Source organism: Wyeomyia smithii, chromosome 1 (genome assembly GCF_029784165.1).
Source record: "Wyeomyia smithii strain HCP4-BCI-WySm-NY-G18 chromosome 1, ASM2978416v1, whole genome shotgun sequence".
Lineage (NCBI taxonomy): Eukaryota > Metazoa > Arthropoda > Insecta > Diptera > Culicidae > Wyeomyia > Wyeomyia smithii.
Genome location: NC_073694.1, coordinates 186,232,765 through 186,246,707, shown reverse-complemented (window position 1 = coordinate 186,246,707; position 13,943 = coordinate 186,232,765). Strand labels below are relative to the sequence as shown.

Genomic DNA, 13,943 nt, shown 5'->3' with positions numbered 1-13,943 from the left:
ACTCGAATTACATAGACTTACTGGTGTTGAACCATTAGAAGCTATGTCAAATAAAATTATTAACAATTTTCGACAAAAATCGTTGCAATCCTCAATTGCTACGATAAGCTCTCTTTATAGCCAATAAGTTAGCAATTAAGTTAGATGTAAGTTTACTTCCCCTTTTCTGACAAGTAGGTTTAAATCCCTACGAATGATAAGTCCTAATTGCGAAAGCAAACAAATCCTAACAATTAAAATTACAAATTTCTAACAGTGTTGAGAAGTCACCATTTGTGATTGGACACACATACTCATTATTTACTAACATTTATCATAAATACTTAAGCTACTAACAAATCCCCCCCTTAAAAAAAAAAACTAGGGAAAAGGAGACATAACGCGGCAAAAGCACGCCACTTGAAAACGGCAGCCATTTTGTCAGAAAGAAATATCTACACTAATGTCGTTTTCGTTTTTGCGGTGTAGCTACTTTGTCCTATCACTGTTTTACATTTTCCGGACTATCCCGGACTACCCTTTTTCTGTCCCGGACAGTCCGCGAAAGAAACAGAGTGCAGTTTTGAAGAAACCAACACATTCACACGTATGTGTCAAAATCAAAAAAAAATGTGTCAAAATCGGTATGCTTTGATTATCGTTCTTCGCGTGTCAAACATCAGGTTGAACTTTATTTTTATTTCATTTTGTTATTTTGTCATTTTTCAGTAAATTGGCAAATTTTTCGTACAGTAGCACAAACGCGATGAAAGACAATGGCGATAATGACCAAATCAAAAGTGACAGCTACCTCTGGTATTACGCACACCATTGCAACTGCTCGGAAAGTGTTTTTTTTTTCAGCTGCAAAGCGTTGTCCGGGACCGGATAGTCCTGCCGTCAAAACGAATTTCGACATAAGACTGAAGTAGCGCACGATGGAACCATCAAGTTCCGATAAAGAAGAAAGGGCTTTTGGGGGTTTATTCCTCTTAATATCAAACGATCAGCTCAATTCATTAATGGAACAACGGGCAAAAGGTTCATCGCCAGCGTTGGTGTGTAGAGCGCCTTGCTCACAGTCATTTCGGTTTGCCTACCCTGGTGGTTGTAGCACTGGATCACACCAGGGCCTTCACCTTCGACGACAGCTCGCTTTCCATCGGCAAGTGTGACGTGTTTTATCTCACTTTCGCGGAAATTCGTGAAAAATTCTCGACTCGCAACGGTGTGGCTACTCGCTCCTGAGTCCATGATCCACGATTTGTCCGCGCCTCGATCGTCGTTTCGTTTGGCCAAAAACGCGAAAGAAAGTGAATTGGAATTTACCTCTCTCTTTGACGGCGATAATGATGGCATTTCAGGCTTCTGTTTTGCCTCGTTGTCTCGGGAAAATTGCCGGCAATTCCTCTGTAGGTGGCCAACTTTCTTGCAGTTATGGCAGGCCAGTAGTTTCTTTCTGCCTTGTCCGATTTTCATCACTGAATCCGTCCCGGAACCCAGCCGTTTCGAGGCTTCGTCCAAGAGTTTTCGCTTTACAAGCTCCAGGGTCAGGTCCTCATCTGATCGGGTCTCAGGGGCGGTAGTGAAGGCATCAAATGAACTTGGAAGACACCTCAGGATCACCACGACCATGAGACTTTCTTCCAGCTTTTGTCTAGAATTTGCAAGGCTCCGCCATGTCATCTCCTTCCGAGTATTGTTTGTTGCAGATTCGCTTCAATAACGAAACCTTTGACGTGAGGCTCACCTTTTGATGGTGTTCTTGGAGTGCTTTCCAGGCTTCTTTCGCGGTCTTCGACGGACGCATCAGCGCATGTTGATTGTCTTCGATTAGCAGCCCTATAGTCGCTCTGGCCTTTGCATCTTTTTTTTTAAAGGTGGCGGGGAAATCTGCAAACAGACACCTGAGAAGAGAACTCAGGGTGTGGGGATGAGACTAGGGGAGAGATGCTGGGGTAGTTACACTCGCCCAGACACCTACTGATCCCTGTCCCGACCCACTAAAACCCCTCCAGTCTCCAGCCCTGGTCTTCCCGGAACGACGGTTAAGTATTACGTCGGGGAGTGGCTTTTGTGCGTGATGCACCCTCTTTACTCTTATAACCTCCTAGCTAACTACCTGGAGACTGGTAATTAGCTACCACTGGCGTGTTGGTGGTTGACCCGCCACACACGTTGCAGCTCCAGAACAATCTGAGAGGCGGCCGCACAGACCGCGTTCCAGATGTCCGGGTCGTCGCACATCCTCCGGATTAGATTGTCCGGAGTAGTGCCAGGCCCGCTCACAGCCATCATGTTGCTCCTCGCTCTTGCGAAACGGGGGCATACGAAGAAGACATGCTAAGCAGTCTCCTCCTCCTCCACGCACTCGGGACACATGGGGGACACCGCGTGTCCGAACCTGTGCAGATATTGCCTGAAACAACCATGGCCTGACAGGATTTGTGTCAGGTGGAAGTTCACTTCACCATGTCGTCTCCCGACCCAGCCGGATATCTCCGGTATGAGTCGGTGCGTCCATCTGCCCTTTGTGGAGTTGGACCATTCCCGCTGCCAGCGGAGCATCGAGAATGACCTTCTGGTACCTCGTATGCCCCTTGTGTCACGTTGGTCGAAACACTCTCTGTCCTCCTTGATGGCGATGCTGATAGGCATCATGCCGGACAAGACACAGATTGCATCGTATGACACCGTACGATACGCACTCGCAACTCTCAGGCACATGAGCCTGTAGGTACTTTCCAGTTTACCACGGTAACTGTTAGTACCTAGCGCTCTGGACCACACTGGCCCACCATACCTAAGTATGGACGAAACCACGCTGGCAAGAAGTCTTCGCTTGCTGCCATAAACCGCTGAGCTATTGGACATCATACGAGATAGTGCTGCAATAGCCGATGAGGCCCTCTTACAGGCATAGTCGACGTGACTCCCGAACGTGAGCTTGTCGTCCACCATAACCCCCAAGAGCTTCAGGGATCGCTTCGAGGTGATGGTGCAGTCTCCGACTCTGACCACCGCCTGTTGCTCCGATTTACGGTTGTTCACAACCGTGACCTCCGTCTTATGGTGCGCGACTCCAGTTTCCTGGAGCGCATCCAGTCCTCGACCTTGCGTATACAGTGCGCGGCCGTCAACTCGACCTCCTCGATAGACTCGCCGTAAACCTCCAGCGTTATGTCGTCTGCAAAGCCGACGATCACAACCCCTACAGGGAACTTGAGTTTCAACACTCTGTCATACATGACATTCCACAACACCGGGCCCAGGATAGAACCTTGCGGAACTCATGCGGTAATTGGGACGCACTTCTGACCCTCCTCCGTGTCGTAAACAAGTACTCGATTCTGGAAATAATTTTCCAGAATCTTGTACAGCGACACCGGTACATGGATGCTCCTGAGCGCGAGCGCTATGGAGTCCCAACTGGCACTATTGAACGCATTCTTCACGTCGAGCGTGACGATTGGGCAGTAGCGTATTCCCCTTCTCTTGCGCTGGATTGCTACCTCCGCCGTCTTGATGACGGAAGAGATTGCGTCCAGCGTGGACCTGCCCTTCCGGAAGCCGAACTGGTTACTTGCCAGACCGTGTACACCCTCCGTGTACCTCACCAGTATGTTGAGGATGATCCTCTCAAGCACCTTGCCCGCGGTGTCCAGCAGGCAGATAGGCCTATATGCCGATGGGTCCCCTGGCGGTTTCCCAGCCTTCGGCAATAAGACCAGTCTCTGCCGCTTCCACCTGTCCGGAAAGAGACAGTCATCCAGGCACCTCTGCATGACTGCCCTGAACAGCCCGGGGGCCGTTTTTATCGCCAGCCTGATCGCAAGTTTAGGGATACCATCCGGTCCCGGTGCCTTGCTCACCTTTAGGGATTTGGCGATCACGATGAGTTCCTCATTCGTAACCCTTGCCTCCTCCCCTGCCTCGACACGGCTGTCGTCGCTCACGGATTGGATGCTCGGCAAGTTGGCCGACCATCTCTGGTCTATGTCTGAGATACTGGAACGTCGGACGTGAGACTCGACTGCCGGAGGCCAAGGAATTGGCTCGTGGCGTGGAAAGAGTCCCTCGATGATACGCTCCAGCATCGCTGGTGATCGCTCTGCAGGCGCCAGCGCGCCTTTAGCCTTGGCCATTACGATCCTGTAGGCGTCACCCTACGGATTTGTATTGGCACTCGCACATAGCCTATCGAAGCAGGCCCTCTTGCTGGCCTTTATCGCACTCTTTAGCATCGATCTTGCCGAACTGAATGCTGCGCGGCGCTCTGTCCTCTCTTCTTCGTTTCGCGCACGCTGCATCCTCCGTCTTGCACGGAGGCACGCACTGCGAAGGTCGGCTATCGCGTCCGTCCACCAGTAAACCGGTGGCTTTCCATTCCTAGGTTGGCGAGTCCTAGGCATGGTGGCGTCGCACGCCCGCGATAGCATAGCAACTAGTTGGTCAGCAGTCGGGCGGAGCCAACTGCCCCCCTCGCGCTCCCTTCTCATTGCCTCTTCGAATACCTCGGCATCAAAGTGCGATGTCTTCCACCCGCGAACGGTCGGAGTGTTGGCTCTACCCGTCGCTTGCCGCCTCTCGTTGTTGTCTACACTATAACAGACCGCCTGGTGGTCGCTATTAGTGTAGCCATCGTCTACCCTCCAGTTCTTGATCAGTCCTGGGCTGGAGAACGTCACGTCGATGATCGACTCCGCACCATTTCTGCTAAATGTACTTTTGTTCCCAACGTTGGCCAGATCTAGGTTGAGCTTTGCAAAAGCCCCCAACAGGATCTGGCCCCTCTGGTTCGTGAAGCGACTTCCCCACTCAACAGCCCAAGCGTTGAAGTCGCCCGCCACCACCAACGGCGTTAGGCCCGTTAGCTCCATGGATAGGAGGTCGACCATCTGGGTGAACCTTTCGGTAGACCAACGTGGCGGAGCATAGCAACTGCAGTAGAACACTCCGTTCACCTTAGCAACTACGTACCCTTCTTCTGAGGTTGAGACAACCTCCTGAACCGGGAACTTGCTCGTCGTACATATGGCCGCCAAACTGGACTTATCCGCAACCCAGTTACCGTATCCGGGAGGGATGCGGTTGGGATCCGATATGACGGCGATGTCCGACAACGACTCAGTGGCTGCTTGGTGTAGCAGCTGCTGAGCCGCGAAGCAATGGTTCAGGTTCAGTTGCGTCACCCTTACGCCCGTGGTTTCGCAGCCGGCTTACCGGCGTCCCGTTTCCCGGAACATACCATGCACTTGGGAGACTCCACACAGTCCTTTGCTTTATGGCCTGCACCTCCACATCGCCTGCACAGCTGGCTGCTATCGGGCCCCTTGCAGGTCCAGGACTTATGTTCGCCCTCGAAGCACCGGAAGCAAATGTCTGGTTGCTGTAGTATGCCCAGAGGACATACAGACCAGCCGACCTTCAACTTGCCCTCTTTCAGGGCCAGGTTAGCGTCCGCCGACGGTAGTCGGAAGGTAGCTACCTGGGTCCCCGCCGGACCTTTGCGGGGGCGGATTGACTCCTTAGCCACCTCCACCCCGCACTTCGCTTTTCGCTTTTGTCTGCACCTCTTTAGATGCAGTCGCCCTCCCGGTCCTGGCCGCTTTCTCGGCCGCCTTCACCCGAGCTACGAGTTCTTCGTGCTCCTTTCTGGCTTCATCAATGGTGCTCCGAAGCAGGAGGAGGCTCTGCTTCAGGTCGCCAGCGATGTTTCGCCTGTTCGCCAAGAACTCGATTATGGCATCGAGTTGTTCAGACAGCGCCGCCACTCTTGGCCGCGTGTCCATACACCTTTCGACGGCCTTGACTAGCAAGGGACCGTCTACCGGCCTTTGCATCTTCAGCGATCCAAACTGTAGCTTCAGCCTCAGGGGTCGGTTTCACGCCTGGTTCCATGTAATGTCACAAGTCCTCCCGCACAATGAGGAGTTTCACCTTGAAACGCCAGCTTGCATAGTTTGAATTGTTCAGCTTCTGTAGATTGAACCGGCTTTTGTCCAATTTCCAGAAAAATCCTAATAAAATTTTCAGTCTTGCGGAAAACTTTCCGTACCTGCCCGTAACCTATTGTAATAGCAACAGTGGGACTGAATTAAAAGTCAACTGGTTTGAACCGTTACTGACTAACGAATGAATAATTTAATCTCTCTCATATCAAATGTTTGCTGTGATTGAATTCGTTATGTTATTTGGTTGCTCCGTTGTTATGCAATTGAGATTTGCATACCTACAACATGTTTATCGTTGGATGTGGGTTTAGGACCGAAGGAAAACATTCCCTCGACGCAATTGAGGCAGATAGCAATTTCGGTGATAAATAAAAAATATAGCGGACGCGGAAGAATGTTTAAGGACGCCTCCAAGGCAGGACGGATCTGTGCGATCGGAGTCTTTGTAGAGAAAATTGAAAATAGTCGACAATGGACTTTGTGATGTTTGTAGCGAAACGGAAACCGCAGAACATTCGACATTAAAATGCCCACAGTTTAATCATATAAGGCCTAATTATTATACATGCCGTATAGCTCTGTGTTGTTTAAATAACAATCGCCTCTCGGTTAAAAGTTCTCCCTGAATATTTTTCAGTTTTTTGTGATATTCCCTGATTTCCCTGATCGAATTCGAATTTCGAATAAAATACTCAAACGTTTAAAACTATTTCTCTCTTATAAAAGCAGCATTTATTAGATAAACAATACAAACATCCTAAAATATTTACTACAAGCAATATATAGTAGCTAATCATAGTAGTAAATTATGTTCGTCACACATAAAAATAAGTAAGAAATAAGAGAAAGAGAGAGAGAGAGTAAAAGATGATCGATCCCGATTTTCCTGTGCTGATAAAATTTGTTTAAAGAAGAAAATCGTATTCTCGTCAAAAAAAGTCTACGAAAACGCTCCTAAAACAGACCCTCGATCTCACCCGTCTCGGTGTTCAGATCAATGTCGAAAATCGACGGTCTGGTTGGCAGTCCAGGCATTTTGGTGATTTCACCGCACATAGGAACGATAAATCCCGCTCCAGCGGACAGACAGATATCGTTTATAACCAGCTTGAAATCCTTCGGTGCATTTTTGGCACTAGGATCGCCAGTCAGTGACATGGCCGTTTTGGCCATACAAATTGGCAGATTTCCGAAACCCTGAAAGAAGACAATCTTAGCAAAGCTCCAGAGAGTATCTCAGAATCTTTACCTTCTCCGTGTACAATCTAATGGCATCTTTCACCTTCGGTGTAAGTTCAATCGTTCCTGCTCCGTACATTTCTCTGGCAATCTTGAGCATTTTCTCCTCAATCGTTAAATCCAGCTCATACAGCAGCTTGAAGTTCGACTTTAGCTGACAGGCATCAATTACGGCTTGTGCTAAATCAGCAGCCCCAGCACCGCCTTTAGCCCAGTGTTCAGAAACAACGGCAGCCACAGCGCCGGCCTGTTTACAGCTTTTCTTGATCAGATCATGCTCAGCCTTGGTATCGTTAGAATGCGCATTGATTGCTACCACGACGGGAACACCGTACTTCAATCCATTCTCAATGTGCTTCAACAGATTTGGCAAACCTTTCTCGACAAGCTCTAAATTTTCCATCGTGTACTCACGACGCAGTGGAGCCCCAGCGATTACCGGAGGGCCACCACCGTGCATCTTCAATGCACGTACCGTCATCACCAGTACCACAGCATTTGGTATCTTGCCCGACGAGCGACACTTGATATTGAAGAACTTCTCCATTCCTATGTCGGATCCGAAGCCTGCTTCGGTCACGACATAACCCGATTTACCGACCAGCTTCAACCCGATATCATCGGCGATAATCGACGAACAACCGTGCGCAATATTTGCGAACGGGCCAGCGTGAACCATAACCGGAGTGCCTTCCAGCGTCTGCATCAAGGTCGGTTCGATGGCATCTTTCAGCAGCACCATCATGGCACCGGTAACACCGAGATCATCGGCCGTAACTGGCGCCCCAGTACGATCGAATGCGACCACCATCTTGGCCAGCCGCTGCTTCATATCTTCTAGGCTGGTAGCCAACGCAAGGATCGCCATAATCTCGCTAGAAACGGAAATCGCAAAACTGGTGTCTCTGGTCATATTTTTCTCCGTCGGTGCCAAACCAATCGTAATTTTGCGAAGATATCGATCGTTCACGTCCAGAACTGATATGATGATAGGAAATAAAACGGGTTATTAGTAGGTAATGATCAAAAGTACTAAAAGAAGCTCACCTCTAGTCCACACAACATTGTGAGGATCGATGTTTAACCGCGAAAAGCGCCGAATCTCGTCCGGGGTCAGTGTGTATGGGTCGGTTTTCTCAATGCCGAGACGCTTCAAGCGTCTCAACTGAATGGCTGAAAATTTGCGCGAACCCTTCATTGCAGGCACTAGCCGCTCGTACAGAGCCTGATCCGTTTGTGTGGCCTCGTGGAAGATGCGAGCGTCTAGTTGTGCCGCCAGCAGATTGTTGGCTGCCGTTACCGCGTGGATATCGCCAGTTAAATGTAAATTGAAATCCTCCATCGGAATGACCTGTGAGTAGCCGCCACCGGCGGCCCCTCCCTTGATCCCAAACGTGGGACCCTGCGACGGTTGTCGCAGGCAGGCAATGGCGTTGCACTGCTTATGAGCCGTCAATGCTTGCACCAGTCCCACCAGGGTGGTACTTTTGCCTTCGCCAAGCGGCGTCGGAGTTATACTAGAACAAGATAACAAAATGAGATAGTGGTTACTAAAGTAGTCTAGTGGAAACATACCCAGCGACGACCACGTATTTACCCTCCTGCTCGTTCTTCAGTCGGTCCAATACCTTCAGGGAAATCTTAGCTTTCTTGTCGCCATACAGTGAAACCTCGGAGGGAATTAGGCCGATTTCCGACGCCAGCACGGAGATGTCCTTAGGGGTTTGGGAACGAGCGATCTCGATGTCACTACGAAGAGACGAAGAAATATAATGTACAGACTAAAGGTTAATCACACTTCTACTACAAATTTTTGCTCCAAACAATTTTGTTTCTACTCTCAAACTCAAAAGAGAATGATTTCATTGGTGAAAGCTTGTAAGGTGAGCTGTGGTTTGAGCTGTTTACATCTAAAAGAATTATCATAAATCTTGGGATTGCAAAAAAAAGCAATGCCATCAAACCATTTTATCAAGTGAAGAGTTATTTTTGTTGAGGGGGTCTTCCAAACATTCCGCTTCAAAAAAGATGTTTCTTTTTTTTTTCAAGGTGAAAAAGGAGATTCAAGAAAAATTCGCTCTTCAAATACCATGGAACGGGGGTAAATTGATCAATTTTTATAACACAAAGTGAATCCTGATCCAACGAGCCCTCTTCTACTAACAAAACCCTTCTTCCTGTGACCTTTGTGGAGATGCAGGGGTTTACACGGTCTCCAAATAATAAGGGTCACACTAACATCGCTTCCCTCTCAATGACGGAGTGCAACCATTGATATGTGCAGTCAGTCAAGCTATACTAAGTTTGATGTGTTTTCTGGTTTGTAGTTACTTTTTTATGTTTGAGAAATCTTTTTTTTTGCTGTTTTTCTGGTTTTAGATGCGTTTTTCTGCTCATTCGAAAGGTTTACTTTTCCATTTGGAATTCATTTCTGCTGGGCCTTTTTTGCTGTTTTACGTTTTCAGGCATTTCTGCTAAATTTTGTTCGTGTAGTTTCCTGATCGTTTTGTCATCTAGACGTTAGAGATTATTTTATTTTCTTCTAGCAGTTCACAACGTTTTTAGAAACAATTTTTTGGACATTCATGTATTTTCAGGAAATTATTTCATGCAGGTTGAGCTTTTGGCAGTTCTATATTTGACCTCCAATTTTGTTTTGCTTATTATTTCAGAGTTGTTTTAGAGTGGACATTGGATGGGAGACTTTCCATTTATGTCTATCCTAGTATAGGTGGTTGTGGCCTTATTTTAAAATTGTTTTTGTTATTCTTTTCCTGATATTTTTTTACATTCTTTCACTCAAAACCATAGGAACAAACGTTTTTCAACTGGTCGGCGTGCGACCAGACCGAACCAAGCGCCAAAAACATTATTTCGAGTAATCGGCGATCAAAGTTTAACCATCCCGTATGTTTCCTGCAAACTGCTGTAGAGAAATTATGTTATAATACCATTATAAACTGTTCAAATCATTCTTTTTTTTTCATGAAAGATAAATTATCTATTTTAACAGCCACTGGTGTTAAAAACTCAATTTTTGAGAAAATGGCGCTTGGCTCGGTCTGGTCGCTCTATTCTTTGTTAAAAAAACACAAGGATTGTGCGGAAAGCCACGACCGCAAAGTTGACGTAGGAATACTTATCAACATTTTAATCATGTCTTTTGTTTTTCTGATAAGATCTATTTTCAAGATCGAAGTTTTGAGTAGAACTACGTTTTACTTTAGCCTACCATATAGGGATGTAAATAGGAAAACTATAAACGAAAAGGGGACGATTTTGTCCCTTTTTAAATGCTTATAAATCGGTTTGATTTCAACCGATTTCTTTCATTTTTGCAGCAATTGATTGGAAAATTATACACGCATTCACCCAAATGTAGAAAATTGTTGATTGATTATGCGAACTATTGTACTATTGATAATTGCCAAGCCTTGTTGAAACGAAAATTAAGTCCTCTGATTGGTCGCTCGGTTCCCTTAAAAGGTCGACAGAGTAGTATAACTAGTTAGCTGCAGTGTAGCGAATTGCGGAAGTAGCAGTAGCGGGTTGCGCCAGTACACAAATCACAGTACACAGTAGCAGCGAGGTAGCACCAAACGTCTCGATTTGCCAGTTAAGGGCTTCGGCCTTAACAGTTTTGCTTTATCTTGGCAACAGCACATTCTGTGGTGAATCCAAGAAAACACAATCTGTCGCGGCCGTCTTATTTACTGAATGCGAAAACAGCTTTTACAGATTTTGAACAGCAAAATGCCTTTTCCAAGGCAAATAATCAAGTAATTGAAGGTTAACAATTTTTGGCAATAACACAATCATTCTGTGCTGGATCCTAGCAACCAAATTCTGTCGCGGTCAAAAAATTTGCTTTATTTATTTACTGTTGGTGCAGCACAATGGCTGCGATCAGCATAACCGATTTTGAGCAACAAACTGCCCTGTCCTGTTAGAACGCCTCAACAAAGGTAATTAATTCGACTTTACAGGAATAAATTAACATCGATTCAATCAATCTGCATGATTGTCGTCGTCTCCCAGCTGCTCAATTGCAACATGATGCAACACGCAACAGCGAGCAAACGAAATCGCTTGCTTGATTACAAACCGTAATACGATACGGGTTAAAATCGTTGCGTGCATGAGAGCAGCATAGGTGTTTATTCGATGGATACAAACGTCAAATGCGAATTGTGGAATAATTCGTCTAAAGAAAATTACAGAATGGGAAATCTGAACAAAAAGGCGTGGCCTATTTCGTAGCAACTTTCGGCTATAAAAGAGTTTCTGGTAGAATCAACTACATTCATTAGTCGAGAGGAGAGCTGGCTGGACCATCCACATCGTTGGCAGCAGCAGATATCAGCACTTAGCAGTAACAGCGGATTAGTCACCATGTCTCAGGAGCAGCGCGGTTCTTCTCAGCGTGTGTCGCCAGACTGCCATTATTCCCCCAGTATTGGGGCAGCATAAAGATTGCCTTTACTCCTTAACAAAGGTAATTAATTCGACGTTACAGAAATAATTTGAAGTAGATTCAATTTTCAACATGAACAGAATTTCGTCGTCTCCCAGCTGCTCAGTTGCAACATGTTGCAACATGTTTCGTCGTCTCCCAGCTGCTCAGTTGCAACATGCAACATGTTGCAACACGCAACAGCGAGCAAACAAAATCACTTGAAGCCGCAATACGATACGGGTGCTTTTCCGCTGGATACAAAAATTAAATGCGAATTGTGGAATTATTCGTCTGAGGAACATGAGACAATGGTAAAACTTAGAAATGAGGCGTGGCCTATTTCGTAGCAACCTTCGGCTATAAAAGAGTTTCCCTGGTAAAATCAGTTACATTTTTTAGTCGGAAGGTAGACTGAACGGACCTTCCAAGCCTGTAGCACTGCGATTGCAAAAAATAAAATCGAATTTAAAGCGTCACTGCATGTTTATTATTTTTATTCGCTGTTATTTTACATTTAATGTTAACATTTAATACAGTAGTAATAAAACCTTTTCTAACCTTATGGCTGTTTTGGTTCAAGGTAAAGCGCTCACTTAGCAGGTGAAAAAGTACGGGGATATTGCTCAGTTGAAATGGGTCGATAGATGTGGAATTTTTTTAACTATGTGGAGGTTCCAGATCACACAGCCATATATTTTGTACTCCAGCACGGCAAAAACGTGCAAAGTATTGTATTATTCTCGTACAGTAGACTTCCAGAGTTTATTCAATGAAAAGTTTCTCGATTAGAGCAAGCAATAGTAGATTTTAAGACTCGTTAATGAAACAATCCAAACCATACATTTGTTAAGAGGGGACCCTACATTGGAAGTTTGAAAAATAAAAAAATCCGTAATTTTTTTCGGATGTTTAGAGTAGAGTGATGTGTTCGAGTATTTTGCCTATCGATTAAGGTATATTTGGAGATATAATTTGCATGTGTTGGATACAAATATAGTGAGTATTACGCATCGTTTCTCTCGAAACCATGTTTTTCAACTGGTGGTACGTTTTTCTCAGCATCTACTGCACCGATTTGGCTGAAATTTTTTACAGCTGCTTGTAAAATTTTAGCCAAATCGGTTTGGTAGATGCTGAGAAAAACGTACCACCAGTTGGAAAACACTGCCAATAACGTAATACTCACTATATTTGTACTCACGGTACACAAAATACATCTTCAAATATACCTCAATCAATAGCCCAAATGCCCGAACACTTCACCTCTAAACATCCAATTTTCCAATTATCACGAAAATTCATTATTTTTCAACTTTTCAGAGTAGAGTTTTTCCTTAATACTGTGCGTAGTTCTACGTCGGTTATACGGTCGTGTCTTGGATACAACCTCCTACTTTTTTGTTTCTAACGTTTTGATGTCTCTTGAGATGGACAGCAAGAACTTGTTAGGGGTTTTATTTAATGTTCCAGATTCTCAATTTAATCCGCGCCTGTTACCCGCTGCTGCTAAATAATGTTCGACAATCTCACCAAGTAAAAAGATTTGTTTGAGCAGAAGGAGACTCTTGCACAGTCCAAAGAATGCTATGTCACAGAGATGTTGCCCGTTTTGTAACTTGCTCCGCCTTTTTTGTTAAGTTTTGTCTCTTTCAGTTTCACTAGACTCGAGACGCAATGAATCGCATTTAATGTTGGCAACCAGCGGAAAAAGCCCGAAGTAGCATACATACACTCATACACTCACCCAGCGTTGTCAACCTCCCAGTTTTTTTTTTAACGAGCGCCAGCAAAACAATTAGGTTAAATATTTCCAGTTTTTTTTTAAATTGTTCTAGTTTTATCTAGTTTCCTATTCGTCACCACACTTATTGAATTCATTCCCTTTACATGTCTGGTCTCTTCAGTATTTTGTGCATTCATGCACAGTCCTTATATTTTAATCGAGCTAAATTCTCATTTTCAAAATTTAAAGTACGCCAGTGACTATAATCTCTATCGGTGAAAAAATCTATTTCACCATCCTTGTTTATATATGGAGTTTTCTCCGGTTTTTTATTTCAAATTCTTCCGTTTTCTTCTTTTCTTGTTGAAAGGAAGCTGATGGCAGAAAGCAGCATACTCTCAGGTACGCAACACAGTTACAAAGTTGCGTGTTGCATATTGCAGCTATGCGTCTGGAAGACAACACAATTCTGTTCGCAGGGCCGGCGTCACATTATTTTTCCGAGTGGGTTTTTACGAAAATTCGATAGTGTATGGAATATTTAAGAACATTAGATTGTCAAATTTTGTTCAATAGTAATGTTTGCATTAAA

General features: G+C 45.4%; 1 protein-coding gene across 1 annotated transcript in view; it reads right to left on the bottom strand.

Annotated features, from left to right (window-relative positions):
- Positions 1 to 6,642: 6,642 nt before the first annotated feature.
- LOC129733882 (C-1-tetrahydrofolate synthase, cytoplasmic) overlaps positions 6,643 to 13,943 on the bottom strand; it is an 81,321-nt gene continuing 74,020 nt past the window's right edge. Inside the window, exons 8-11 of the mRNA XM_055695462.1 lie at positions 8,748 to 8,921; positions 8,220 to 8,689; positions 7,183 to 8,150; positions 6,643 to 7,130 (exon numbers count right to left, since the gene is read on the bottom strand). Of these exons, the coding sequence (XP_055551437.1) occupies positions 6,888 to 7,130; positions 7,183 to 8,150; positions 8,220 to 8,689; positions 8,748 to 8,921 (1,855 nt within the window). The 3' untranslated portion in view covers positions 6,643 to 6,887. The remainder of the gene's footprint in view (positions 7,131 to 7,182; positions 8,151 to 8,219; positions 8,690 to 8,747; positions 8,922 to 13,943) is intronic.